General features: G+C 55.5%; 2 protein-coding genes across 13 annotated transcripts in view; one reads left to right on the top strand and one right to left on the bottom strand.

Moving 5' to 3' along the window:
- FYCO1 (FYVE and coiled-coil domain autophagy adaptor 1) overlaps positions 1-25,464 on the top strand; it is a 73,410-nt gene that overhangs the window by 25,584 nt on the left and 22,362 nt on the right. For 6 of the 12 annotated variants that reach the window (XR_012380866.1, XR_012380865.1, XM_025885582.2 and 3 more), the window contains exons 8-14: positions 277-2,685; positions 3,785-3,877; positions 4,563-4,681; positions 6,856-7,023; positions 9,492-9,641; positions 10,386-10,597; positions 13,325-13,463. Coding sequence is in view for 7 of the 12 variants with exons in the window: in XM_025885582.2 (XP_025741367.2) it covers positions 277-2,685; positions 3,785-3,877; positions 4,563-4,681; positions 6,856-7,023; positions 9,492-9,641; positions 10,386-10,597; positions 13,325-13,463 (3,290 nt within the window). In the remaining 5 variants the exon portion in view is untranslated. The other 6 variants (XR_012380868.1, XR_012380867.1, XR_012380869.1 and 3 more) reach the window with 6 other exon arrangements.
- CXCR6 (C-X-C motif chemokine receptor 6) lies at positions 18,650-24,228 on the bottom strand. The gene is made up of 2 exons (XM_025885584.2): positions 24,127-24,228; positions 18,650-20,583 (listed from the first exon to the last, which is right to left on the bottom strand). Exon 2 carries the CDS (start codon positions 20,569-20,571, stop codon positions 19,537-19,539), a length of 1,035 nt encoding a protein of 344 aa, XP_025741369.1. The 5' UTR covers positions 20,572-20,583; positions 24,127-24,228; the 3' UTR covers positions 18,650-19,536.

The raw sequence follows: 25,464 nt of genomic DNA, 5'->3' as shown, positions 1-25,464 counted from the left end.
GAATCTGAGCGCCAATGTCCATTATGCTCCCAACGCTCTGGGAGGCTGGATGGGACGTGCAGGCTCTGAGAGCCCGGGGAGCTCACGTGCGTGGCATCACGTCTTTAGGATGTTCTCTGACCTCCTTTGGCAGGTGCTTCCAGCGAAGTGCTTCTAGCCTTTTGAAGAGCTCAGGAGACTCGCTCTTTAATGACTTCTCATTGAACTCTAAAGCTTTTCCCCGTGGCCGTGGAGCTTCTCTCCCGGGGCCACTTGTGTTTTGTTTTTCCTCCGCAGACTCAGGAGATGGCCTCCAGCTTTGACGTGAGCAGTCCCATAAACAACGAGACGCTGGAGGGCTTTGACGAGATGCGGCTGGAGCTGGACCAGCTGGAGGTGCGGGAGAAGCGGCTGCAGGAGCAGATGCAGCAGCTGGACAGAGAGAACCAGGAGCTGAGGGCGGCTGTGAGCCTCCAGGGCGAAAAGCTGCAGACGGAGAGGGAGAGGGGCCGCGCCGCTGCCGAGGACAATGCCCGCCTCGCTTGCATGGTGGCCGAGCTCCAGAAGCAGTGGGAGGTTACCCAGGCCACCCAGAATGCCGTGAAGGAGTTCCAGGAGTGCCTGCAGGCCCTGGAGCTGGGGGCAGCAGAGAAGGAGGAGGATTACCGCTCGGCCGTGCGGCGGCTGGAGTCTCTGCTGCAGCCCCTGGTGCAGGAGCTTGAGGCCGCACAGGACCCACTGGGCGGGGAGGACCGGCATTCACCTAATGTCGCAGCCCAGCCGGGCACGGCCGAGCAGAAGGCAGACGCGGCACCGGACACACGGGGGCAGCAAGAGCTCCTCCCCAGCGCCTCGGCCCTGGAGGTCCAGGAGCTGCGGGAGAAGCTTCGAGCCCTGGAAAGAGAGAGCACCAAGGCACGGGAGCTCAGCAGGCGGCAGAGTGGCCAGCTGGAGCAGTTGGCCAGGGAGCTGCAGCTGAAGGAGGAGGCCCGGGCCAGCCTGGAGCACCTGCTGGAGGAGATGGCCCCGCTCCGGGAAGAGCTGGCCGGGAAGGGGCATGAGGCGGCCCAGCTCCGGCGGCAGCTACAGGAGTCCCTAGCCCACCTGAGCTCCCTGGAGCAGGAGCTGGCGGAGGTGAGGCAGGGGGAGCGGCAGCGGCGAGAGGAGAAGGAGCTATTGCAGCAGGAGGCCGGTTTCCTGGCACGGCAGCCGCGGCTCCTCGAGGCCCAGCTGGCCCAGCTGAGCCGGCACGTGAGCGAGCTGCAGGAGCAGAAGCAGCAGCTCATCCGGGACAAAGACCACCTCAGCCAGAAGGTGGGGGCGCTGGAGCGGCTTGCCGGGCAGCCGGGCCCAGATCTGCCCACAGCAGGGGAGAAGCCCGAGGCCCGGGGCCCCCCAGGTTCCACCCTGCAGCAGGTCTTCAAGAAGCCGGAGGAGGAGCAGAGAAGCCCCGGGGAGAGCCAGACAGGTGATAGCCAGATGCAAGGGAACGGTCAGGAGGAGAAGCTCCAGCAGGCCAACAGAGAGCTGGAGAAGGAGCTGCAGAATGTGCTGGAGCGCAACCAGCTCCTCGAGGGCAAGCTGCAGGCCCTGCAGGCTGATTACCAGGCCCTGCAGCAGCGGGAGGCGGCCATCCGGGGCTCCCTGGCCTCCCTGGAGGCTGAGCAGGCCAGCATCCGGCACATGGGGGACCAGATGGAGGCCAGCCTCCTGGCTGTGAGGAAGGCCAAGGAGACCATGAGGGCCCACGTGGCCGAGAAGGAGGCCGCCCTGCGGAACACAGAGGCCGAGCGTCAGCAGCTGCAGGAGGAGGTGGGGCTGTGCCGGCAGCTGGTAGAGGCCCGGGAGAGGGAGCTCGGGGCTCTTGAGCTCCAGTGCCGCCAGCAGACCCAGCTGATCGAGACCCTTATGGCGGAGAAAGGCCAGCAGGGGCTCGGCGCACCTGAAGACCGTGCCCACCGAGAGACAGCAGCCCAGCCGGCCCTGGGTCAGGCCCAGGTGGAGAACCAGCAGGGGGAGGCTGGGCGCCTGCCAGCTGAAGTGCTAGACCTTCAGGCCAAGCTCCAGGCAGCCCTGGGTGACCGGGAGAAGGTACAGGGCCAGCTGAGCGTGGCTGAGGCTGCTCTGAGGGAGCACAGAGCCCTGGTGCAGCAGCTGAAGGAGCAGAACGAAGCCCTCAAGAGGGCCCAGGGTCAGGAGCCGCTGCAGCGCTCAGAGCGGGAAGGGGCACCGCGGGAGGAGAGGACTGAGGAGGGGGAGCGATCATGGACCGAGAACCCACCAGTCCCAGAAGGCGGCTCCCTGGAAGCCCGGCTGGAACCGGCCGAGTCGCAGGGGCAGCTGCCTGGGCCTAGCGCAGCCACCGACGAGCCTGGCGTCCGTGTCAGCTCGCAGTTGGCCGAGAAAAAGCAGACCGAGGAGGCCCTGGCCTGCGCCATGCGGGAGCTCCGTGACATCAAGGAGGCAGCCTCGAGGCAGCGAGAGGGCCTGGAAGAGCAAGTGGCAGGACTGCAGCGAGAGAGGGACAGTGTGCAGGAGAGGCTGCAGGTGGCCGAGGAGGCGGCCTGCGCCCTGCCCGGCCTGCAGGCCCAGCTGGCCCAGGCCGAGCAGCGGGCCCAGAGCCTCCAGGAGACGGCACACGAGGAGCTCAATGCCCTCAAGTTCCAGCTGAGCACCGAGATCATGGACCACCAGAGCCGACTGAAGGTAGTCCTCCCTTGTCTTGACCCCCGGGGCTGCGGCGGTCTCCTGTGGTGGGGCCCGGCGGGTCCACCAGAGGATAGGACGTGCCTTCAGCCATGTGGCACGTGAGGACCCCGGAATGTACTGGGCAGCCGGGCGGACGCGGCGGTCCTGCTTTCCAGGTCCCAGCACTCTTCCCCTCGCGGGGCCACCGTAGGGGCACTTGTCGGGGGCGAGGCCCTAGCCCAGAAGTCTAAACTCAACATGGTCGCAGACGGGTTTGGTCCATACAGAGTGGCTCTTTTACATCAGTAACCAACACTTAAAGAGCTGGATGTTTACAAATTCAGTTTGGGGGCTCCCTTTGAAATCGCAGGAGATCTTAAAGACTGTGCCCTCATTCCCAACCTGCAGAAGGCACCAGGAGCTGGGTGGTGCGTGCCCCCTTCAGAGGAGGTGGGCACCCTCTGGTGTTTTCCTCAACGCTCGGTCATGTACATGCCCCACCCCTCTGGGCCTGTGAGTTTGCCCTAGACCCTCTCCTAGCCTCTAGAACCTCTAGCCTGCGAGTCTCGTCTTTGGGTTTTCTGTCCCTTCGGGTGCCATCCCGATGGCGGGGGCTGTTGTGGAAACTGGCTCAGTGCGTTTTCACAAAGCCTTTGGAGTAGACGGGCTTACAGGAGCAGTGCTGACCATGAGCCTCGGTACTGTGTAAAGGAAAAGGGTTAAGGGTGGCTGAGACCGAGGACGCAAGCAGGCTGGCCATGGAGCTTTGGTTTCCAAAGCTTATCACTTGCCCATTAGCACTGTGGTCTGTGCTCACTCCCAGACACACAACTATTGCATTTCTGCACATGTGCTTCCAACGCCGTGTCCCCCGTCCTGTGCTGCTCCCCGTGGCTCATAGGGCACTTGTTTCCTTGCCGAAACTAAATCCTAAGTGTGAGGACCAAGCTAAGTCTCTTAGTAAACTTGAAAGGATATTGTCACCAGTGAAGCCCAAAGCTTATTGAGTTGGGTGAAACAGAGAGAGGTAGCTTGTTTTTACCCATCTGGGGGAATGGGCTGAGGGGGTCTCCATGCAGGGACCCCACTTTCACAAGCCCTCTCTCATCATCTCCAGACTGCCAGTGAAGAGTGCCAGAGCCTCAGGGACCAGCTTGAGGAGCGAGGCCGGCAGCTGCAGGCCGCCGAGGAGGCGGTGGAGAGGCTGAAGGTAGGCCCTGGGGAGCATGCTGGTCGGCGGCCTGGCCGCCTGGGCGGGGAAGACTGGCGTGCCCGACTCAGCCTGGTCATTCCCACCCCCAGGGTGCGGGCCTGTCAGGGAGAGGGGTCTAATTTGGTTTGCACTGGACCCTTTAGAAGGGTCGTGTGCAAGACTCCCGATCCCCAAGCCAAAGCTCCCATCCGTTCACCTCTGTGGACGTCTTGAGCTTGCATCTCAGCCCCTTCTGCCTCCCGGACACCCAGCTAGAGCCGCCAGATGTGTTTCTCAGCCAGCCGTGTGCACAGGATATGAGGTGTCCTTCTTAGCTGCCTCCGCAGGCATGCCTGAGTTGGTGGTCCTGAAGCGAGGGGGCTCACGGGGGGGGGGGGGGGATTGCTGCAGTCACCGTCTCCAGGGAACCCCGCTCCCTGCCACCTGCCGCCCCACCTCCGCCCCCACCCCGAGATTTGATTCCTGCTGCCGCTCCTCCAACCTCCCCAGCCAGTTGCAAGTAATACTTGACAGATAGGATTACAAACAGGAGTGGGTCACTCAAAGGTTCTCGGGCTCTTGAACTTAAAACCCTCTCCAGTTAGAAGTGACCTGGCCAGGTGGGGCGGAGAACCCACCAGTCCCTTTCTGGCCTGCGGCACGGGCTCCAGTCGGCTGTCTTCTCCCCGCTGTCCCATGCCAGGCTGCCCAGGCAGATCTGGGAGAGCAGCTGCGCGGCACCAGCAGGCGTCTTTCCGAGAGCCAGGCCGCCATGCAGAAGAAGGATGAGGAGGGGGCTGCCCTTCGCAACAGCCTGGACAGGTTAGTGATGCAGTTCCCGCCCACAGGGCCCCGGCCACAGAGGGAGGCTTCAGGGAAGTGGGTGTCTGGTGCAGTCATTTAGAAACTCAGCCGCTCATAGCAGGTTAAAGAAGTCCTCTTGAAAGAGAAGCCACAGACTCGGAGGGCACTTTGCCAGAAGCACGCCACAGGGGCGGGCAGCCCGCCTCTCACCCCCCTGCAGGCAGCTGCTGAGCCTTTCTTGATGCCATTTTCCCACATGCAGGGCACGCTTCTGCTTTGGAAGAGCTGACATGAAATAAAAGTTGCAATATGATAGTGGTAATGATAACAGCAAACAAATAATGCCTCCAATGGGCCAGGCACCATTTTAAACACTGCATCTCTTTGTCCCTTTTTTCCTCCTAACTGTCCTTTGAGGAAATTATTACCTGTCCCCATTTTATAGATGAGGAGAGTGAGGCTCAGAGGAGTTAAGTCGCTTTCCCAGCGTCTGACGGCACGTGGGCGGTGGTGGGAGGTGCGACCCGGGCCGCTTGACTCCAGAGTCTGTTTCCGCAACAACTACCCTGAAAAGCGCACAGATACTTCTGTGTCTGGTCTCGTGTTAGGGTCCTAGGGTGTGTGGGTGGGTGTGTGTGTGTTTCCCCGCTACGAGTTGTGACTCGAGCTCTTCCTGGTTTCCTTTATGAAATGAGAGGCCGCAGGGCTGGGGTGGGGGGGGGGGTCTCACAAGCACGTGCCCAGTGAAGGTGAGCCGGTGTGCCTGGCACCAGGCCGGCTGGTCTGCCTGCAGACATCGTGCTGGCACCCTTCACAGTTGTCCTGACCTTGGAGTATGGCCCTACTTGTGCAGCCCCAAGCTTTCCCTGAGCCCCCTCATCTTCAGGCTGGGGGGCGACCTGGAGTTATGAGCGTGAGCCCACCATTTGGTGAGGAGGCCAAGGCAGTCCTGCCAGGGATGCTGCCGCCCAGTCACCTGTGTGCCCCCAGCAAAGACTGGCACACCAGATTGTCCCAAGCCTTTACCTTTTCTCCCCCCCCTTCGTCCCCCCCCCCCCCCGGGTTGGGGGGGGGGGGGGCGGGTCCAGGCTCAGTGGGAGATCCAGAGCATGTTGGGTGTTCAGTAACCCAACATGCACATTTCTTCTCACCTGATTCTTCCAGAACGCTGTAGGGCTTTGGCTGCCCAGGTCGTATTCACGTGACGATACAAATAGCAAGAACCTCCTAAGTTGGTGGCATTTTTTAGGAAAATGCTATGACAGTACTTATTTGTAAGATCTCAGAGCCATTGTTTTAGCTGTTCAGTGTTGCATAATTCGTCTGTCCTGGATTGGGTTTTACTTTATTCACTGTGTGTGTGCATGCACGCGCATGTGTACACCCATGAGATCATTTTGGTGGACAGTGTCTCATGAACAACCTTCCGACAGCTTTATACTGGGCATGGGAAGGCTGGATTAGATACAGATTACTTAGTCTCTGCAGAGCCCTGTGTTTAATGGAGGCTTTACGAATACCCTGCTGGTCCTTGGGGTCTGTAGAGCATTCCTGGAGCACCACTGCCCTTGGGGACAGGCGAGCTGCAAGTAGAGTAGGCAAGGGCAGGAGGACCACGCTTTGTTCGGCCAGCCCTCGGCCATAGACTGAGCCGAGGGAACAGAGCTCCTTAGGCCTCCGGGCTGTCGGGTCAGCACCTGGCAGTGCCCACTGAGTGCCCACTGGGTAGCCAGCACCACGCCCTGTGCACAGAGCCCCAAAGACACGTGGGAGACAGGTCCTTGTCCGTGTGATCACCTCCAGGGAGATACACCTGTTTTCTTTCTATCCCAACTCCATTTTCCTCTTGCAAACCACCCATGACCTCAGCCCCTGCCCCCAAACCAAGTGGTGCAGAGTTCAGACTCACCTGGGGTGCTCCTAGCAGCCTGAGGTCGCCGGCTCTCCCAGAATGCCCATTGTATTTGATGTGGGGGGGGTGGCGTGTGAAGAGTTTGGGGGTGCGAGGGGAGTTTTGAAGGCCGGGGGGATGCACAACTTGTGAGTGGGTCGTGCCGAGGGGCGCCCCCCACTGCGAGAAGGAAAAGGCTCAGACAGTAGCAGGACCCCTCATTAGAGGCCCGAGTTAGCCCAGAGGCCCGGGGGAAGCTGGAAGCAGTGGCTAATCAGTAAGCTTCCCACTTCTCCACCAGGACCCAGAAGGAACTTGAAAAAGCCATGGCAAAGATCCAAGAGTATTACAACAGACTCTGCCAGGAGGTGACAAACCGGGAGAAGAATGACCAGAAGATGCTCGCGGACCTGGATGACCTGACTAGAACCAAGCAGTACCTGGAGGAACGGCTGATTGAGCTGCTCAGGTGAGAGTCGGCACCAACAGCTGGCTGGGGGCCTCCTCTGAGCTGGAGTTTCTCTTTAAAGAAATGCAGCTACTCTTGGAAGGCCTCTCAAGGGAAATGGGCCCGTGTCTGCTTGCGTTATGTTGTGGAGGCCCTCCCCCGCACAGACGGGGGCCTCCCAGGCCCTTGGCAGCCTTGAAGAGTAGATTTCCCTGCTCCCACTAGTGTTCAGCTGGGTTTGTGTTGTCATAGTGCTGGGGCATTATTTTCAAAATCTCTGTGTGTTTAGCCACAGGTGTGACAGTAAGTGATGTCTCGTGTCTTTGGGAAGCTCTCCAGTCCCTTGTCCCTCTTTCGTGAGCCCCTTTCCCCTTCTCCTCCATCCTGCTTTCCCCCAGCACCAGGCCTCCCCCAACTCCAGTGCCCGCAGGTAGCAGACAGCCAATGTAAGTGTCTGAGCGGGGCCAGGAGGGCACTCAGAAACCAGAGGACACGCGTGCTCTGCTCCTGACTCTTGTCGCCACACAGGCGAAGGGCCCAACTTCCCAGATCGCCTTACTTCCGATGAGCATACCTCTAATGAGGCTCTAGATCAGATCTATACGTTGCAGGGTGTTATGTTAGATCTCTCTTACTTAGCCTGTGATTTGGCCACCATCTCTCTAACTTGTTTTTTTCTTTGCAGTGTACTTTTGAGGAAGCCAGGTCATGTATCTGATCGAGTTTCCCACAGCCTGGATTTGGCTGGTTGCATCCCCATGGTGCCATTTAACATGTTCTTCCAACCTTCATATGTCCTGTAAATTGTTAGTTAAAACCACAGCAGTGGTTCTCCCCACCTAACTGCACATTAGAATCACTAGGGCAGCTATTAAAATGATACCCATGTCCAGACCTGGCCCAGACCAACCCATTTGGAACTTATCGGAGTAGGGTCCAGGCATCCGTGAGCCAGAGTTGAGAACCACTGCTCTACTAAAGGCTTCCTCAGACCCAGGCTCAGAATTTTCTCAAGAACGCTTCAGAGAATTGGTTTATAGTTTGGGTCTTTCTTTCAAGAGCCACATAAGATCTGATGAGCCCGTTCCCTGCGATGTTAGCAGCCATGGATAAGCAGTGCCTAAAGCTACTAATTCATTTGGGGTTGCAAACTGGTGGTATTTGGAAGTGTAAAACCTCTGCCCACATCATGTCATCAATTCGCAGACTTGGAACTCAGGGCATTTATGACCTCTGAACTCAGACATCTTCCTGAGGTCTGGGATGGAAAAGCCCTGGTCCTGACAGCTTCCCCCATTTCAGGGTGTGGGTACCTGGCCTCCAGGGGACAGAAGGGATGGGCTGGGAACCAGCTGGGAGGACGATGCTGGTCCAGGGCGTGAGTCGTCCTGCTTCCTGACAACTTAAAGCATCCTTGAAGAGCCAGTCAATTCCTGGCTTTTGTCCTGGCTTTTGAAGATTTATTTAAGAGAAAGAGAGAAAAAGAGAGCAGGGAGGAGGGGCCAAGGGGGGAAGGAGAGGAAGAGGGAAAGAAGCCCAAGCAGACTCTGCGCTGAGGTCAGAGCCCAACTCGGGGCTCAGTCTCACAACCTATGAGATCATGACCTGAGCCGAAACCAGGAGTCGGATGCTCAACCAGCTGAGCCACCAAGGCGCCCCTGTCTTGGTTTTTGTATTTAAGGGGAGCGGTCTGTGGCTGGCGATGGTGTCAGTTTCTCATAGGACCTCAGTGGATCTGGTGTTGGTGTTTGGGACTGAGGTGCTGCTGGGGCTACAGTTACCTTAGGATGGTGGCTGGGGCTCCATCTCGGAAAGAACAAAACCTTCCCAAGTCAGAAGCCATAGGCCTCGAAAATGACCATGAGCAGCAATATAGAAGCCTCTGTGCCCATCGGCTCTGGAGCATCGGGCATGCTCTGACACTGCCAGACCTTTCTGAAAAGCCTCCCTCTTCCTTCAGTCTTGCTTCCTGGAGTGCGTACTGTCTCTCTGAGGGGCAGGGGAAATTAACATCCCATCAGACTCTCAGGCGGGGAAATCTTTGGTCTTCTCCAATGATCGCTTGTTACTTTAACAAAGCATAAACACATAAAGGTTCCTGAACACGTTTAAGTTTTCTGTGGGCAGTACCTTCGTGGTCCTCGGGCTCACAGCACTCAGGCTGTCATGTAACCGTGACAGCCTGTTACAGCTTCCACTCCAGGCGACCATGCGCACTGTCGTGTGGACACCTAGCAGTGTGTGACCCTCATAGGCGTACATACATCATGGGCGTACTCTGCCTTCACACGCATGCCATCAGCTGAGTCTAGGGCTAAAGCCAGGGACGGACGAGGCCTGGGACGGACGAGGCCTAGAGTGGGCGTGTTTCCAAGTAAAGTAAATTTTCCTTCCATGTCTAGGGAAATTTGGAATCAGACTTTGGAAATAAATCGGAGATCATCCTGTTTTCACGGATTCTTCCTTTTTCTAATGTGGCTCTGTCTCAGGGACAAGGATGCTCTCTGGCAGAAATCAGATGCCCTGGAATTCCAACAGAAGCTCAGTGCTGAGGAGAGGTGGCTCGGAGACCCGGAGGCGAGCCACTGTCAGGACTGCAAGCGAGAGTTCAGCTGGATGGTGCGGCGACACCACTGCAGGTCGGTGGGTGGAACCCAGCACCAGAGCGAAGGTGCTAAAGCAGGCACCGCCGGCAGGCATGGGCCCCGCCGCTGTCTGGGAAGAGCACATTGCCATTGGGTCCTAAGGGGACCAGGCGAGGGGGTGTATGAGGCAGGGTCCTAGCAGGACATGTGGGGATCCCTGAAGGGGAAGAGGGTTTGATACAGGGGTATGGGCTGAGTCAAGGGGACCCACAGGGCTGTGGAGCACCCAGAGACCAGCAACCCTTGGCCTCCCTCAGCCTGCAGGGACCAGAGGGAAAGCGGCATTACTGAAGCTGAGGGAGAGCGGGGGTGGAGGCTTGGCTGGGGGAACGTGGACAGCAGAGACTCTCCTAGGGCCCAAAGAAGGGTAGGCAAAATAAATCTTGGTTGGGGCCACGGCAGATGGAATATCGTCAGCACAGGCCCAGGTGGGTCTCTGGTCCCTTAGAGCCTCAGCCCCTGAGGCATGGAATGTACCCCTGTGTTGTTGTGGCAGAGAAGGTGGACTCAGCCACATACTTTATCCCCCTGCCTCCCAGGACGTTGGGAAATAAAACCTTTTCTCCCAGTGGCCGTATCAAGATGGCTTTATTGAAATCTTATCAGATTGACCACAAGGCCACACTCCTCAGTGGGGGCAGAGCCAAGTCTGAAGAGAGCCACGTGGCATCTAGAGCCCAGTGCAGATCACAGGACCCGCGGTGCATCACCCTCACGGCCCGTCTCGTTTCACCCCAGGGTCTGTGGCCGTATCTTCTGTTATTACTGCTGCAACAACTACGTCCTGACCAAGCGCAGTGGCAAGAAGGAGCGCTGCTGCCGAGCCTGCTTCCGGAAGTTCAGTGATGGCCCTGCATCGCCTGACAGCGCCAGCTCCGGCACCAGCCAGGGGGAGCCCAGCCCTGCACTGTCGCCAGCCCACACTGGGCCCCAGGCTGCCAGAGGCCAAGGTTGGGCTCCTGCTCCTGCCCTCTGTCTTCTTAGGTGCCACCCCCCTGCCCCAATCACCACTACCCCAGTGGGGCCAGTTAGCTGTAACAGGCTGAATTCAAGGTTTTCTAAACTTAGGCATTAAAGAGGTGCTAAAAATGTATTGCACCAATTTGAGACTTTCTTTTTTATGTAATGAGGCTTGAAAGAGAATTGAAAAGGGAATACCTTTCTCCTGGTATGATTCAGTGTTATTTAATGCGAGGTCTGTGTACCTCTTAACTTACACGCTACCATTGGAATGTACCCCACACCTTGGAAAATACTGTTTCCAGAGCCTCAGCCCCAATACCTAACCCTTCTACCAAAGTAACCAAAGGCCAAAAGTTGTATGTGGAAATGACCACATCCTTCACCTTCTCCCTGTGGCTCACACTGTCTCTCAGTGACCAAGGAGGATGTATTCTCCTCATCCTTTCACTCTGCTCAGTTAGAGGAAGTGGGATCTGGTTCCTGCACTTCCTGCTCCAAGCACAGTCCTGCAGAGCAGGCCACGCTGTCCTCTCATGGACCAGACTGTGGATGTAGAATACCAGGGGGGCAGAGTCGAGATGGCGGGGTCTCGTCTTTGCTCAAGCGTCACCACCTTCTGCAGCCCGTTCCTATGAACTCTTCCTTGGCCTCTGCCTGGATGCAGTTCAGCCAGCCTTCAGAGATACTGTTAGCTCCGCTTTTGTTTGACTGGATCATCAAGGAAGTTGCCAGGCCCCATTATTTATATTTGGTACAAAGAACTGCTCAGGGATGGTGGGATGTACTGGGCATAGCATTCCTGTATCTTCTTCAAACGCATTTAAAATTCTTTTTTTAATTCTTAAGTTTTGAGAGTCCTTTATATATTCTGGATAGAAGTTATTTATCACATACGTGTTTTACAAACACCTTTTTCCCAATCAAAAATCTCTTTTCACTTTCTTAAAAAGAGCAAAAATGTTCTTCAAAATGCAGAAGGTTTTAGTTTTGATGAAGTCCATTCCATTTTTTTCCCCTTACAGATCAACTTTTTTTCTTTTCTTTTGGTATCCTATCTTTGCTTAACCCAAAGACACAAAGATCTTCTCCTGTTTTCTTCTAAAAATTACATAGTTTAGGTCTTTGATCCATTTTTAGTTAAACTTTTGTAAATACCACAAGCTGTGCATAGAGATTCATTTTTTTGGCATATGGTTGTCCAGTTGTCCCAACACCATTGGTTGAAAGTCTGTTCTTTTCTCATAGAATTGCCTTTGCACCTTTGTCAAAAATCAGTGGAGTCTGTGTCTGGAATTTCTCTCCTATTCCATTTATCCACGTGCCTTTTCTCTCACCAATACCACACGGTTGAGATCACTGTGGTTTTCTTAATGAGCCTTTAAATCAGGTAGAGCAGGTCGTCTAATTTTGTTCTTTATCAAAGTGTTGGCTATTCTAGGTGTTTTTGCTTATCCATATAAACTTTAGAATTAACGTCAATTTCTATAAGAAATCCTTTGAAATTTTGATTGGGATCACATTGAGTCTCTAGATCGAGTTGGGGAGAGCTGACATGTTAACAAAATTGAATCTTCCAATCCATGAACATGGTATAGCTCTCCATTTAAGTCTTCTTTGATTTCTCTCCTGATGCTCATTGTCCCTTCCTTCCTGTGCTTCCTTCCTTCCCTCTGCCAGCCTCAGAAGGCAGGTTCAGAAGCGTGGCTGGGCATATGGAAAGAAACCAGTCCTTGGTCCTGTTTTTCAGCCTGTGTCTCCAGCCCTCCATTACGCAGACCTCAGACAAGAGGGAGGATGTTCCATCTAAAGCATGGCCTGTCCCAGGAGCCCTGCGGCGGGGCCAGCTGGGAACTTGTAGCCCGCATGAACTGTTCTTGGTAAACCATCCAGGACGCTCCCCTGCCCTGACTGGCAGGTGTTACAGCGAAGACAGAGGGTGGCACTGTGCCAGAGTACTGAGGTCACTTGTTTTGATTTCTGACATTTCCTGTCCCCTTGTCGGTCTGCATTTCTTTCTGTCTTTCCTTCTCTCTGCCTTTCTTTCACCTCAGGCCTACCGTCACATTTTTCATGACATAGGCAAGAGAGTACTTGCGGGTGGGTGACCGGCACAGGAGTGCCCATCCAGCCTCCTTCCTCCTGAGTGGCCTGCAGAGTCAGACACCAGGCCCCGGGTCAGAAGCACAGTGGTCGCTGCCACCTTGAGCAGAGGGAGGTTCTTCCCCATCCCCCAGTGGATGGAGGTGAAAATGCAGGGCAGACAGAATCTTGGTTCAAAAAGGCACGAACGTCGTGTCTGTGTCTTAGGGAGCAAGACTCAGCAGCACAGAAGTGTGTTTACTCTTTTTTTAGGTTCCTGCCTGATAAGGATTTGACGGGTTTTTTTTTTTTCTTCTTCTTCTAAATAAGAGGCCTCAGAGAATATCTAAGAGCTTGAAATCTCTTTAAGGCCCAACTGAGGAACCAACAAGAGAAATCTTGTAGGTTGCATGTGCAGTTTTACCTGTAGTCCCCGCTGCTTTTCTGGAATGTCCTGGCAGCCATTTCTCTCGCACCCAGACAGAACAGCTGTAGGTCGAGTGGGCCCTGAGGGCGAGTCTTGGTGGCCCATCCTGCCCAGCAGCAGCCCCTCACTTCCCGGCGCGCCCTCCCCATCCTGCGCATCACTGTGTGTGTCTCTTCTCTCCCCATCTGCCTCTGTGGCCCGGGTGTAGACGCTGACTGCAGGCCGCCAGACGATGCCGTGTTTGACATCATCACAGATGAGGAGCTGTGCCAGATCCAGGAGTCCGGCTCCTCCTTGCCTGAAACACCCACCGAAACCGACTCCCTCGACCCAAACTTGCCCGAACAGTGAGTAGACCTCGCCTTTATTTCCTGCGTGCTCCCCCGAGTGCTGGGTCCTTGTGCCTTCTGATTAAAGGACCGGGAAAGTGAGACTTTGGAAGCAGGATTGGCCGACTGTGTTTAAGGCAAAGTGCCTCAGAACAGTGCTCGGAACCGTTCTGGAGACTGGAAGGCCAAGGTCAGGGTGTTGGCAGGGTGGGCTTCTCTTGGTGCCTCTCTCCTTGGCTTGCAGAGGGCCGCCCGCTCTCTGCCTCTTCACACCCTCGCCCGGCTGTGCGTGCATGCCCCGGCGTGTCTGTGTCCTGACAGCCCTTTCAGCCTTACCCCCTGCTGGCCCGCTCATCTGTTTTCCAACAAGATTTGTGAGGAATGAAATGACCACACAAAGTGCCACCACATTGGAACGTCGAGTCGCGTTTGTTCCCCGGGGACCTGTAGGGAGAGGCCAAGCCCCTCCCCCGCCACCCTGCTCCCCACAGCAGCCTTGCTCAGCGTCTCTCAGCCTCTGGTGTTCGGGCCTGAATGCAGTTTCTATAGCAAAGCACCCACTGTTCAAAAGCCAAGAAAGAATTTACCCACTTTCCCTCCAGTTGGGGAGTTTCGTGATGCTCCTGCCAACACCCACATTGAGATCTCTGTCCCTTTCTTCCTGCCCAGAATTCAGCAAGGCTGGAATTAATCAGCAGGGTGTCTGCTGTGTGGGAGGAGGAGATATATTTAATCCTCATGAAGCTCTCAGGGCAGGACAGTTTAGGCTTAAGTGTACCCCTCCACCCTCCCCTGTTCTCTGACGAGAGGGTGACTGAACTCCCATTGTTGTGGCCTCACAGAGAGCGCCAACACGATCATCCAGCCCATCAGCCCCCGCGCACTGTTGCTTCCTCGGCTTTGGACCTTGCCTTTTCCTTCCTGGAACCCCCTGCCTCCCCTTCTGAAGCACCCCCTGACCACACAGCCCGCAGCGTTCTCCCGAGGGCCTGCTCTGTTCCAGCAGCACTGAGGCAGTCTTCCGCCATCACCTGGCCACCGTACCCCCTGCTGGGTGGGTAGCTGGTAAGGGGAGCGTGGCTGGAGCCTCAGCGACCCCCTGCAGCCCTCTCCCTCCATCACCCCTCCCCTGTCCCAGTAAGAACAAAAACAGAAGGCGCTCTGACCGCTGACAAATATCTGTGTTTTGGTCCTGGGAAGTCAGGAAGTGTTCCAGGGAAAGGAAACGGCCAGCGTGCTGGCCTGCTGCCTCCAGGGTGGATCCGGGCCTGGCAGTTGGGAGCCCACAGTCCCTGCACTCCGTCTGTTGGGGGAGGAGCCTGCCCTCACAGTCAGCTAAGGGCCTGCACCCTCACACACCATCTCTGCACGTTAGAGAAGACCCAAGTGTCTCTAGTAGTTCTCTCATACGTTCTTTTGCTTCCTGAGTTTAAGACCAATCCGAAACACCAGGACTCTGAGAAAGCGTGAGCTGTCTAGAGCCCTGGATTTGTGTAAGCCTCCCTGACAGGAAACTTTGAGAAAGAAATGAGCAAGTCCAAAGTAAGAAGTGAGCCAGAAGGGATTAAGCGCCATGTGTGTCCAGATCCCTGAAGGAAAGAAGGCTGCTTGGCAGCAGTGTTGTTGAAAGCAACTCTGTCAGGCCCCTTCCCTATGCCGGTCGCTTCTACATGTGGCCTTGCTCAGTCCCCGCCCAACCCTTCCAGGCATAGGAGCTAAAGCTGCGGAAGCCTCCAGAGGCCAGAGAAGCCACCCCAGGTCACGTGGCTGTAAGTGTCAGCGCTAGGCTTTGAGCCCAGAGCCCTTCCCTCCGTCCACAGGCTGCAGGTTCGTTCTGAAGAGTTCAGTTCTCTTCTCTGGGTCCCACCTCCCCATTTGCACATCAGAAGCCTGCCCGCCCTCCCCTGCCCCATGTCCCCTCCTCCCCACATGGACACATTCTTAGGCTGATGAAGTTGTCTGCCTCGCCCCTCCTGGCACAGGGAGGGGACAGGGAGAGGTCCCCACACCCTTGAGCAACCGCCCACCGCCCCCCCCCCCGCCCCCGACGTGGTTCAGAGCTAAGATGGTGGTAAGAAACAGAAGCACAGCCCCTTCACCTGGGGAGAAAAGACGGCATTCTTCAGAGCCCTCCAGACATGCCTGTTGGCACCTGCTCCCCACACTCATCCAGGCCCGCCCCAAGCCTTCTCCATGGACCAAGTGTCCATCTGTGCTCGGGACTGAGGTGGCAGGCAGAGACAGAAAGCTCTCGTCAGTCAGTAGCAGGGCTGGGCCTTGGGTCCCTTGGCCGCTGCTCAGCTTCCACCCGGGCCTGGCCTCCCCTTGTGGTTACCAGACAAACAGACCGTATGCCGTCAAGTGCTGAGCCCCGGGCCTGGCGCCTGGGAAGCCTTCCGTGGAGGCACACTGTGTCTGTGATGCTCTACATGCATCGTGGTGTCAGGGGCTGAGCTGTGTCCTGTACCTTGTCTCTAGTACCCCGGTCCTTCTCCAAGGAAGACCACGCGGATGCCCAGTGATACTGAGCCAAACTCGTAGAGACTGTCCCTGCGCCTTCGAGCCCCTTTGCCAGTAATTGCTTCATGACTGGCCCTTCGTGGTCACAGTGCTTTGCAGGGGCAATGGTGGGTTTGTCACCAGCCAGGAGATGTGATGCCTGCATCTCAGAAGCAACACGAGAACAGGATATGGTAAGGATGGTTAAGGTTAGAAAGCCGCCTTGTGCTTGGGGTAACCCAACATCTCCCCTTTGATGATGACTCCAGAGCTGGCATGTACCTCGAGTCCATCAGCTGCAGGAGCCCTCCGTTGGCCAGCAGAGAGAGAGGCTGCTCCCTGGAGGCCTAGCCCTCGCTCCGCTGTGTGAGCTTCGGCAGGTATTCATCTCTCTGAACAAGTTTCCTCACCTGAAAAATGGGGATGATAGTGCGAGGCCTCCCACCGCACGGTTTTGGCAGTTACCCCAGACCGTGGAGGCCTGGGCCCCCGGAACGGGCCCTGCCTGGAGGGGCCCTTGGTGGGGAAGGTCAGAGCGAGCGGCCCCTCCACTCCTGGACCCCGTGCTCCCTGCCCTCCCGCGGCCCACAGGGGCAGCTCCAGCCCTTACTTCCTATAGCCCCTGTGCCTCAGTCCCGAATGCCTACTGAAGTCACCTGGGCTTCTGGCTCCCAGGCAGCCCCTGGAATCGGGGTCCCCCTGTGCTCACCGCGTCTCAGACAGTGTGGCCGTCCAGGGCCTCGAACCGCGCCCCCGCACACCTGTACCCCATCATGTGCTGGTGTGTATGAGCAGAGTCAAGGGGAGGAGCCCAGCAGGGTTGAGGCTGGGAACTTGCCCTTTATGGGGCTGTTACGTGGACAGAACAAAGTCAAGACATAACAGCGCTCTGTAACCTCTGTGCACTGTGCCCGCCTCTGTTGGCGGTAATGCTGTGTATGCAGGGGAGGGCTTGGGAAAATATCTACTCTCGGGTGTAGCAGATAAGGGCCCAGAGATACAGGGACAGTGAGTGACCGAGGATACAGAGAAGGTAAAGGAAGATCCCATGGCTGTGCCGTCCTGGGCTTTCCTAAGCTGTAGAAGGACGGGCACAGCGTTTCTGCAGGGAGCCTAGAGAGAAGGCGTATAACACAGGCCCGGGGTGGGACACGGCCTGATGGGTGCCCGGTCTTGTTTGGCTCAGCCTGGCAGGCACCTGGTTAGGGGGAAGCCAGCGACCCCCACAGCTGCCCCTCTGTTGCCGTGGCCAGGCAGCCCCCAGCTTGGCCCTCCTAGTGCACTGTCCAGGCCTCCTGAGCAGTCCTGGAGGGAGGGTGTGGTCTGGTGTGGATGCTGTACCAGGCTTGGGGAGGCTGAGTGGCTTGCCCAAGGATGCACAGAGCTGGAGCAGTCACTGAGCCAGCATCTGAGTGACCGCAGGGCCCCTGGCTGCCTGCCTTCTCACATCCTCCTTTCCAGGTAGGGCCTCTGTCTCGTTTTGTGGAAGCCAGGGGCTGGTGGCCTCGCTAGCGGAAGTGCTGACCCTCAAGATGAACCCACAAAGGATGGTGACAGAAACTCCCACTTTGAGGCCAGTTTTTTTTTCCTGGTTTTTTTGTGTGTGTTTTTGTTTGTTTTGTATTTGAAGCCAATTTAAAGACGATGTAAGTCAGCCTTGTCACCGTAGAAAGGGCAGATTTTGTTGAGCAAGGAAGCTCTGGGTCCACGTGGCCTGGGGACCCTGGAAGCAACTGCTCTCATGGGTGCATTTAGGCACGAGCGGGAGACAGTAGGGGGGGGTCGTGTGGGCCTGCGCAGCTGGACCAGAGTGTAGGGGACGTGCCACACGACCCTGGAGGCACGGAGCACACCCTTCGCGCCTTGCCAGCTCACAAAGGACGCCCCGCGGCCTCGGTGTGTCGCTGGTTCTCATGCCGCTGTTGCCGTCCTTGCGGCCCTCCCCACGCCAGCCCCCAGAGGTGGGTCCCGTTACGGCCCACGTTTCACCAAAACAAAAGAGGTTAAAGAGATTACCAACTGGTCTAGCCAACGAGTGAGAGCTGAGCCAGGATTCCCCTCCCGTCAGTCCGGACCCCAGAGCCACACTGCTAAGCCCCGTCTGGCCCACCGCCCTGTGCACTCGCTTTCACGGCTGGCGATCGGTTCTCTCCATTTTGGTGAGTGGTTTTGTGACGCGTGAGCCAAAAAGGCAACTTTACCTACTGAGCAGATTGCTAGGATCTAAGAAACATACTCAAGTGCCTGACATTTAGAATTGCCTCATCCTGTGACCATACTGAGGAGGTTACACAAATGTACTTCTCATTTTGGTCAGGAGGTTGAAAGCCACAGTGAAGGAGTGATCACTGGTATATTCCATTTCCTTGATAGAGCAGTGCCCTGAGAGTTTGCAATTTTAACTTCCTATGCTCCGAGCCTATAAGTAATCACTTTTCGGTATATTCCAGGCATACCACATTAAAGTAGAAGGTGCCTGGGGCGCCTGGGTGGCTCAGTTGGTTAAGCGACTGCCTTCGGCTCAGGTCATGATCCTGGAGTCCCGGGATCGAGTCCCACATCGGGCTCCCTGCTCAGCGGGGAGTCTGCTTCTCCCTCTGACCCTCTCCCCTCTCATGCGCTCTCTCTCTCATTCTCTCTCTCTCAAATAAATAAGACCTTTTAAAAAAAAAAATAAAGTAGAATGTGCCTAAGGATAAACATAGTTTAGAGACTTTAAAAAGGTTTTATTTCTTCGTCATGAAAATCATATGCTGTTTGATACAGGCGTATTTGTATTCTATATATACTGATACATGATTATATGTGCGTTGAGTGTATCAGGCATTGGACAATTTGGTTTTTAAATGAGCAAACCCACCAAAGAATACATTTCAGAAATGCCGCTTAGATTCACGATCGTCTTAAACTCTGCCTTGCACATTTTCCTAATGTTCTGTGGACCCCTGGAATCCTCAGCTAATTGGTTTGGGCCCATTCACGTTCCCTGGTGTTCCTCCTTCCAGGATTAATCAGAGAGAATATAAGCATCTCTCTATATAAAGGTGAGACACCCAGCCCCCAGGTGAGGCAGAGCCTCATTTCTGTTCTCATTTCTGTCAGGTGCCTGGTGATTGAGGTCCCAGCCATGCGGCCCAGGACTCGCTTTCATGGCTGTTCTAATCTCCCTGCTTCCCAGTGACCAGAGGAGTCTTCTGAACTGGGGAGCCTGGAGTATCACCTGCCCTCAGCGGCTGTGTGGCCAGGCTCCCCTCTTCAGCGTTTAGTCCCAGTCCCCAGGAAGGAGAACCTAAGGTCTTAAGGGTCACACATCATTCCCTGGGAGCCAGCGTTCTTGGGGCTAGAGGAAGGAAAGCCCTTCCGGTTCTTAGAGCTTCCCCTCCGCCCGACGCACTGAGCTTCAGGCCTGGGGCTTGAAGAGGAGAGCAGAATGTGTTCATGCCCGAGAAGCAGCGTCCCACACCAGCTACAGGGTGGGGTGACTTCTCCATGAGAAAGCGCAAGCCATAAACAAAGCCTCCCTCATCACATCCAGAGCACACAGCCGTGCTCCTGCAAGCTCCTGAGCAGCTCTCCCAAGCCCGGGCAAGGCCTACAGCTGGAACATGCTGGTGGCCTCCACGTTGTGACAGGCAGAATAGGTCTTGGAAGCATCCTCGGAAGACTTCCATTGAGTCGAGACCCCCAGGTAAGGGAGGCAGCCAATGTCCTTCATAAGTTTCCAGAAGTTCCTCCGAAACTTCAAGCCAACAAAGGCATAGAGCACAGGATTAAGGCAGGCCCGCAGGTAGGCGATGGCCTCTGTGACGATGATGGCGTAGTGGAAGCTGGTCATCGTGGCGTACTCCCAGCTCGTGCTGTGGATGAGCTTCACAAGGTTGAAGGGCGTCTGGGTCAGCAGGAACACAGCCACCACCAGGAAGATGATCTTCAGAGACTTGTGCTTCTGGAAGCCTCGGGCATGAAGCAGGGTCTTGATGATGACTGAGTAGCACACCATCATGGCGAGCAGTGGCAGGAAGAACCCCAGTGTCATCTGGGTAGCAAGAACTACAGTGGAAATCTCCTCATTGTGATAACCACAGACGAGCTTGTCGAGATAATGGACGTTGCCGTAGATGATCTGTGGCAGGGAAACCAGCAGGGAGATCACCCAGATTAGCAAGCAGATGGCCTTGCCCCAGGCCATCCGCCTGGCCTGCTGGTTGTAGGCCTTGGTGGCCCGAACCACTGCAATGAAGCGGTCCATGGTGATGCAGGTGAGAATGAGCATGGACGTGTAGAAGTTCAAAGTGTAGATGCCCAGCAGGGTTTTACACACGACCTTGCCAAAGACCCACTCGTGGATGCTTGCGTAGGCCCAGAAGGGCAGAGTGCAGACAAACACCAGGTCAGCCAAGGGCAGATTCATCAGGAACACATCCGTCAGGCTCTTCAGCTTCTGGTAGGAGATGTATACGACCAGCACCAGTGAGTTGCCCAGCAGGCCACAGATGAACACCACCAGGTACATGGAAGGCAGAAAGAACTTGCGGAACTCCAGGAAGCGTTTGTGCCCCTGGCTGCCGTCACTGGAAGTGTTGAAGAACCCGGGCTCCACGTAGTCGTTCTCCTCCGTGGGGCGCATTCTCGTGAACGTCTGAGAGGCAAACACAGGAATTATAGTCGGGGCCGAGGGGGACACCTTCTGTTCTCCTACAGTCCTGTTGCCCCACTTTTAGGGGGCAGATAGTCATCTCCTGAACCCACCTACGTTCTGCTCAGTGACAGCACAGCCCAGTGTACTGGAGACAGCCAGTGCTGAGGGGTGGTTGCTCAGACAGGACGAGGGGCCCTTAATTAGCCCTAAAATCCTTTTTTTTTTTTTTAAGATTTTTTATTTATGAGAGAGAGTGCGTGCACAAGCAGGGGGGAGGGGGAGGGGGAGAGGGAGAAGCAGGCTCCCTGCCGAGCAGGGGGCCCAATGCGGGGCTCAATCCCAGGACCCTGAGATCGTGACCTGAACCAAAGGCAGACGCTTAACCGACCGAGCCACCCAGGCGCCCCCATTAGCCCTAAAATCCCAAGGCTCTCACCCACCTGGGAGACAACACGTAACTCACCCCACGCACAGTCCAGAAAATCCTGTGCGCACGACTGGTCTTGAAAGCAAAGGTCCCCATGTGGTAGAGTGGGGGTGTTGCCTTTCTGGAAGTATGGAATTGCTTTGTAGTGGGCAGGCCTGCCCTCGTCTGCCCATCCTGTGCCTCGTTTTCTATTAAATTAGACCCCTGCTCTTTGTGGAAACTGAGGTGAAGTATCCGCCCCCTCTGGCGGGGGGGTGCATTGAGGAGACTTCTGGAGACCAGAAGGGGCTTGGGGGATGACCAGGACTTGTCTGCCTGGGTAGACAGTGCATCCTGTCTTTCCTTGCCCTCCACTGCCTAGATCTGGATGTGAGAGAAACCAGGCCCAGAAAGCAGCAGGCTGGCCAGCACCGTGGCGGAGCTGGCCGCGGCCAGGGAATCAGGCAGCTGTCCTCACAGCCTGGCCCAGCCTGCCCCTTCATGCCTGGCACGCCCCATTCCACCACCACAGCCTGGTTTCTGGAAAACTTCCTCATCTTCGGGGATCTTTTAAAAAGGAACACTTCCCCAGAAGGGGGCATTACTTTAGCTCGTATGACTGGCAGCTTAGGCCCAAGGGGTCTTCTTTTTAAAAATGGAAGATCTGGCTGAAATGGGATGCCAGATGGGTGGACTGCTGCAGCGGGGCCAGGGGCCAGCCTTGCAGCGAGGCTTGTAGCAACAACCAAAGAGCTGCCTTTCCTGCCTGGGGCTCCCAGCCTTTCAAGGCCGTCCCTTCCCTCTGCCCCGTGACCGTGCCAAGGAGCACAGACAGAACATGAGGGTGAGGTACTGTGGTGTGGGAGCAGGGGCGGCTGTGGCAGGGTGCCAGGCCACTGACCTGCAGATAACTCAGCACACAGCGGCTCATTTCTGGTGACCCAGGGCCATATCCTGCTAATAACCTTAAGAAGTCTCAAGAAAAACAGGCATTTGGTTTAGCGAAGTCAGAATGTCAACTGGCCATTCAAGGGCCTGTCCAAGGAGAGATCATGTCTCCTTTCTAATCTACACGAAGACTTCTTGTCCTGAGTGGAGATGGTATCAGCCCTGGCGCTGCCCCCTCGGTCCTCGTGGGGACAGGGCACGCTTTCTCTCCAGGGAAGGACCTCACCTCTGGGATGAGACTACTCAGTGAAAGGTCCCTGCTCTTAGACTGCAAAATGTGAGATGTGGAAGGGTGATAGGCCAGCCGTAGTCCTCAGGCCCCCCCCCAGTGGGCTGCTGGGTTAAGTAGGTCAGAGGGGGGTGTGTATGTGGTGCTGCTTCACGCGGACACAAAAACATTCGCTTCATCACTTAGACTATGAAACGAGTGGCCTTGCTTTCCTTGAGAGTACTACCAGATCTCCATTATTAACTGCCTGACTCTTGCCTGTTTATAAGAAATCCTGTTAAAGCTGTTGCAGACATTAACACGTCTCCTCAAAGGGCCCGTGCAGACTCATTTGTAATCGGGTATGTTATGCTAACAGATTAGGACTGCACAGTTCTGTGCAGATTGAGTACTGAAAATTAGTTTCCCTCTGGGCTGCCTGGGTGGCGCAGTCGGGTTAAGCATCTGGCTCTTGGTTTTGGCTCAGGTTGCGATCTCAGGGTTGTGAGTCCGAGCCCCATGTCGGGCTCCCCGCTCAGTGTGGTGTCTGTTCAGGATTCTCTCTCCCTCTCCCTCTGCCCTTCCTCCCTGCTCATGTTGTCACTGTCACTATCTCTAAAATAAGTGGATAAGTCTTTTAAAAAAAAATTAGTTTCCCTTCTAGAAATGTTAAAATCACTCCTGTCTTTATCTTTTATAGCCAAAGTCCTATGTTGATTGATTGCAGTTTTTTAAAAAAGTAATATATTCAACTTTGGAAGCAGTGTAAATGTCTGATAATAAATAAAGTAGCAAATTGCAATTCAGATATAAAATAGAAGATAACTCAAATGTTTAGGAAGTGCTTTAAATGATTCTGGAGAATGTACTACATTGACACGACCCCCAGCAGTGGAAGCACAAAGTACATGTGCACAATTAGCTTTGGCTCTTGCTGTCACAGTGAGCACATGCCCAAAAGGATGTAAAATGGATCATGATTCTTAACTTTCCTCGATCGTAAACCCTTTTGAGAGTCTCCTAAAACCACAGACATTTTCCTCAGAAGTAATGTGCATACCTGCCTGCATTTCTGAGGGCTTGTGAGCCCTTTGAGTCCCTCTGCCACATATTCTGTGGACCCTTGTTTAAGAATCCACGATGATGGCACGCCTGGGCGGCTTGGTCGGTTAAGCATCAGACTCTTGGTTTCGGCTCAGGATCCTGAGATCAGGCCCCACGTCGGGCTCTGCTGGGTGTGGGGAGCTTACGATTCTCTCTCTCTCTCTCTCTCTCTCTCCCTCTCCCCCCCAAAATTAAAAAAGAATCCACGATGAGCTATGTGATTTGATATGTATATATGTGTATATATATATATTTTTTTAAATTAGGTTCCACATCCACCGTGGGACTTGAACTCATGACCCTGAGATCAAGAGTCGAATGTTCTACCAACTGAGCCAGCCAGCCCCCCAATTTTTACTATATTTTTTAAAACAAAAAAAAAAAAAAAAACCGCCCAGAATTTATCAGCAGTTTGCCTCTAGCTGTGGAATTCAAGATGACTTAGTTCCCTTCTCCCTTTATGTTTTTCTACCTTTTCCGAAGTTTTTGCATTGGTATATTGACTTACGTGGGGAGAAGAAACAAGAGAACTATCTGAGAGCCTGTGTTCTAAATTATAACGCGAAAGAAATGAAAACCAAGAATCAGAGATTATTCGGCGGACAGATGTGGCCAGTGGCTAGACTCTCCCGTCTCCCGGGAGGACACTACCAATCCCATCAGCTTACGAGCACTTGCTCTGTGCCCAGAACTGGGCTAAGTCACTTCCCAGTTCTCGGGTCGTGGGGCAGAGGCAGAATTCGAACCGAGAGCAGCCGAGCTCTAAAGCCTGGGCATTTTACCCCACACTGCACCGCAGGCAGGGATCAGAGGATCCCAGCAACCTGAGGTTAGTACTTGCCTTTGAACTCTATAAACAAGAAGACAAATGACTCACCAGCGGAGAGGCTCTCTCAAGTTTGTCCCAGAAATGAGCTTGTTTGAAGCAGCAAGGTCTGCCTCTGTCTCTGTGTGATGTGGCCTGTGTTTCCGTTGACTGTCTTCTGAGAGCCCTTGGTTGGTGATCATAAGGGACCCAGCCCTACCCACCCCTGCCTTGTACATCAGAATCCACATGACCAGCCTGCACCCTTGTAATTTGGGGGTAAGAGATAGGAAGCGGTGGCTCTCATGTCCCGCACTCCCTGCTGGCTGGCCATGGACATAATCACTGGTCAGGACCTCAGAGGGTTATTTGCAAACAAAGGGGAGCAAGAAGTAGGTCTGGCTCAGGCAGCCCACTGAAGACAGCGGCATTTGTACCATTTCCTTCGCTAGTCATGTCTCTTCGGAGCCACCGGGGCCTGACCAATGCGAAGTCCGTGCTGTGGCCCGGGTTCGGGGTATGCGCGCAGCTCCCACATGGTGATAGCGCCTGATCCTCACAGCAGCCCTGCAGAGTAGGTACTCTCCCCATTTTACAGATGAAAACACTGAGGGCCCCGGCTGAAATGACAGCCCCACGTGCACACAGCTAAAAACTGGCGCTTCCAGGAAACAAACCCAGGGCTCTGTCATTGCCAGAGTACCGGAGGGCTCCTAGGGGATGGATGGGTCAGCCAGGCGGCCTGACGCAGCCCTGCCACCTAAACCTGCATGACTCGGAGTCCTCTGGTTCCCTGAGGCTGTCCCCACCGCTAGAACTCCCCAGATACGGACCACCTGGGGACAGCACAGTTCTAGTTGTCAGACTCCCTGACCCCGAAATGCTGACGCTTCCGGGAAAGAACACCCCGGGAGGCAGGAGCTGGAGGAGATGCCTGCCAGGCTCCCATTCCTCTGGGGAAGGGCTGCTGGGTAGAGGCATGGACTCCCATCTCTTCTTTCCCAGAAGCAGCTGCCCTCGTGCCCACTCACCGGGCCCCCCCTCCCCTGACTCTGCACCCCATTCAGCCCACTCCCCGTCACGGCTGGTGTGCGTCTGCTGGGCACAGCCGCTCCTGCGGCTCTTCCTGACGGCAGGGTGTCAGGCATTGGGAGTGGGGACCAGGCACGGCCCCAGGACCTAGGGACTAGCACTCAGTTCCACTGGGAGCCAGGCCCTGTGCCAGGTGCTTCCCACCTAGCTGTCCAGCCTTCCTTCTGTACAGATGAGTAAGCGGAAGGGTCGAGAGATGAGCTCACTTGCCCAAGAGCACGCACGTCCCTGGGGTCCCTCAGGATCTGTCCAGGTGCAGAGCCCGTGCTCCCTACGCCACTTGTTGAGCATGGAGCTCTCCCAGGGAGCCCTAGTAGA

Source organism: Callorhinus ursinus, unplaced genomic scaffold, assembly GCF_003265705.2.
Source record: "Callorhinus ursinus isolate GAN/ISIS: 27379988/994484 unplaced genomic scaffold, GSC_fseal_2.0 scaffold15, whole genome shotgun sequence".
In the NCBI taxonomy this organism is placed as follows: domain Eukaryota; kingdom Metazoa; phylum Chordata; class Mammalia; order Carnivora; family Otariidae; genus Callorhinus; species Callorhinus ursinus.
This window is presented reverse-complemented; position numbering and strand designations above follow the sequence as displayed.